This window comes from Phragmites australis, chromosome 2, assembly GCF_958298935.1.
Source record: "Phragmites australis chromosome 2, lpPhrAust1.1, whole genome shotgun sequence".
In the NCBI taxonomy this organism is placed as follows: Eukaryota; Viridiplantae; Streptophyta; class Magnoliopsida; order Poales; family Poaceae; genus Phragmites; species Phragmites australis.
In genome coordinates this window covers 41794214-41797406 of record NC_084922.1, presented here as the reverse complement: position 1 = coordinate 41797406, position 3193 = coordinate 41794214, and the positions used below count along the sequence as shown (strand labels likewise).

Sequence of the window (3193 nt, the reverse complement as noted above, 5' to 3'; positions counted from 1 at the left end):
AGATGGATCTAAATCTAGACGATGACTTTTTGCTCGGCTTTGGTTATTTTCTAATTTGCCGAAAGGTTTGAGCAACTTCTTCGACTTCTATTAGCTTTTGTTCGACTTGTCAACCACAGGGCCTTGGCTCTATGTGTGTGTGTATTCTTAGAGATAAAGCTTCATATTTACTTGATGTATTAGATATCTACGAATAGTTTTTTAATTTAGATTTTTTTAGAGATAGATATATATTCTAAGAATTAGAAAAAATATGAAGTGACCAAATATAGTAAGTAACCTATTATTCATTGTCAATTTTCGCAAACGCACCATATGCACGCCATGAGCGCCCACGTCGTCGTCATTGCCGAAGGGTGCCATGCCATCCTGGTAGACTTGCTCGTTGGCATTGCAATCCTGGTCCGGCCGCCTAAAGTGTCAGAGATCAAGATTTCAGAGGAAAGGCAACTCCTGGAAAGTGGAGTAAAACGCGATGAGCCAGATGGGCATCCAGATGAGCCAGAGCGCCTAGTTGTCGCAAACGGTCCACACACAACGAATTTAGGGTTTGTTTGTTTGAGTTGGAGATTGTGAAAAACAGCTTATAAATTGTGGATTGTAAGAAGCTGGATTGTAAAATCTGGATTAAAAGCTGGATTGTGGATTGTTACAATCTGGTGCAAGACGGATTGCTGGATTGTTACAATCTGTGTATTGGATTATAACAATCCAGCTTTTTTAACCAGCTGTTTGTTTCAGCTTTTAGATTATGATCACAATTCAGCTTTTACAATCCAGCTGTTTATTTCAGCTTTTACAATCCAGCTGTTTATTTCAGCTTTTAAATTCTGATCACAATACAGCTTTTATAATCTGAAACAAACATATGCTTAAAGCGAAACCGAGGAGAGTAAAACAGGGCCGGCAACCGGCGAAAAAAGCATTCATGATAAAAAAAAACGAGGTCACATCACATCAAAAAAGATCCATTCATACAACCGCACGCACTGCTCACTAGAACAAGAAGCGTCGTGCCGTATCTAGACAGCCAAATCCTCTGACTTCATAAAGCGATAGAAACATTATCCCGTGAGATCCTACTGTGAGCAGTAATCCTCTGGCTTCATTTACTATAGCGCGGGTATTGTAGACAAAATATTATAGTATCAAATTTTACCTATTCATCTCAGGTTGAATAGCTCAAAGTGATTTGAAGTCACTCACAAGATTCCATTCCATCCGGACACGGGCCAGTCAGAGCAGAGACACGCATGCTGTTGTTGCTACACTACACCAACGCGCGCAAGGGTCGATTGGTTCAAGCAGCCACTCCATCCTCTGATCAACACCTAGTGCGATTACTGTAGTATGATGTCCCTGTGGTAAAGTGCTGTCGATAGTACAGCTAAGCCACAGCCCTCTGAAGTGAACGTGAGTGAACAATCCATCGATCGAGAACATGGTAGTGGACCTGGATAAGCCGGAGTTACAGCGCGACATGGCCGTCTTCTTCCGTTGACGCGTCGTCGGAATCGTCGGAGTCGCCACCGTGCTCGCCTTCGCTGGAGGTGAGGCGCGCGAGCCAGCAGTTGCCGTGGAGGTGGCCGCTGACGCAGACGTAGTACTCGACGCGGCCCTCGTAGGCGCCCAGCCTGCGCCACGCGCTGTGGGGCACCAACCCCGCGGCCACCATGCTCCAGACGCGCGCACCGCAGTAAGGGCAGCGCAGGCGCGCGTCCAGCGCGGCCTGCCGACCCACCAGGCAGGCCCCCGTCCGGGACCGCATGAACCCGCGGAACACGCCGCGGTAGACGCCAACGTCGTCGTCCGTGCCGGGCATCGCGTGCTCGCAGGGGTCCGACACGTACAGCAGGTCCCCCTGGCACTGCCGCGACAGGAAGCTCCGCCCCGACGACTTGGAGAAGCGCGACACCCCCATGAAGTGCCCCGGCACGGCCGCCGCCGCCGCGCCGCAGCAGAAGAGGAGCAGCTTCGCCAGCGCCGGCCACCCGCCGGCAATGCGCCTCGGCGGGGGCGGCCCCGCTCCGGCGCCGCCGCCCACCGCGACCCCCGTGAGCGAGGCCACCATCCGCGGCGCCCGGGAGATGCAGAGCTCCCGCCACAGCACCCGCTCCGCGACGGCCCGCAGCCGCCGGCTGACGCAGGCCACGGTGCACAGCGCCTTCGGGTCAAATTTGATGGACCGGAACACCAGCACCAGCACCTGCTCGTCCAGGATCCCCGTGTTAACGTCGCTGGTCCGCGCCACCCCAATGGCGCCTCCGCCGTTGCCATCCCGATAGCTCGCGCTGCCAATGCGACTCCCATCGGCGCCGCTCGACGCGCCACACAACTGGCGCTTGTCCCGAGTGCACTCGCTCATCTCTCGCCACGACACTGTAATGAATAGGTGTGTGATAACTGGCAGCTAAAACTACTTGGGACTGGCACGTGGCCAGACCAATTCTTGGCACTACGAATACCAGAAGAACATAGGCGATGCTCAAATCGCACGGTGCAATGCCAGGGGGCGGAGATGTATATATAGAGATGCGCCGCGGCCACTTCTCTGCTCCCCGAAACGCGTAGTGTCGGGGCAGTGCACAGCCAGCCTGGGCGCCGTGGCGCCGTTGCGCATTTGACAATTGGACCACTCCAAATCGATCCGGCCACCTTTCCAAATCGAACCATACTGTCGCTCGGGGACCTGACCAAGAGGAAAGACCGACGGTACACGTGCCGGGAAACATGCCGGTTTTGGCAAGGGGCCGGCGCACACGTGTCCGCCGAACTCCCCAGGAGAGGCCCCGCCCCACCACCTCAGGCCGCGCCTGCGGGCGACGCGTGTCGCGCGGCCGTCGTCGGGGACGCGTGCCGAGCATCCAGGTGCGAACCTTTTCAAACGTCTGCGTGCTCTGCGGCAGTAACATCGCTATTTTTTCGCGCTGCACGCCCGATTCCGGGCTTCTCCGGTGCGTCAGGTGCCGGGCACGGGGAGCGACACGTGAAGCCCTGCCGCTCCCTGCTCCCGTGGCGCGACACGCATCACGCGCTTGGCTTCGACACACGTGTCGGCGCGTCAGTGGAGTTCGTGTGGGGTTTTGGTGGGCGAAGGTGGCAATCCCAGCTGTACACGTACGTGGCTAGCTCGTCTCGGAGGCGCTTGGCTCTGGACGGCTGGTTGGTTTGTAGTACTTTTGGCCTTCTGGGG

The 3193-nt window shown here is 55.3% G+C and overlaps 1 protein-coding gene across 1 annotated transcript; it reads right to left on the bottom strand.

Annotated features, from left to right (window-relative positions):
* Positions 1-929: 929 nt before the first annotated feature.
* Positions 930-2521, bottom strand: LOC133908943 (EID1-like F-box protein 3). The gene has a single exon (XM_062351177.1). The coding sequence runs from the start codon at positions 2363-2365 to the stop codon at positions 1469-1471; it is 897 nt and encodes a 298-aa protein (XP_062207161.1). The 5' UTR covers positions 2366-2521; the 3' UTR covers positions 930-1468.
* Positions 2522-3193: the final 672 nt, after the last annotated feature.

What these genes read in the sequence shown, in the direction of transcription:
- LOC133908943 (XM_062351177.1), bottom strand. Translation starts at nt 2,365, where the DNA reads ATGAGCGAGTGCACTCGGGACAAGCGCCAGTTGTGTGGCGCGTCGAGC.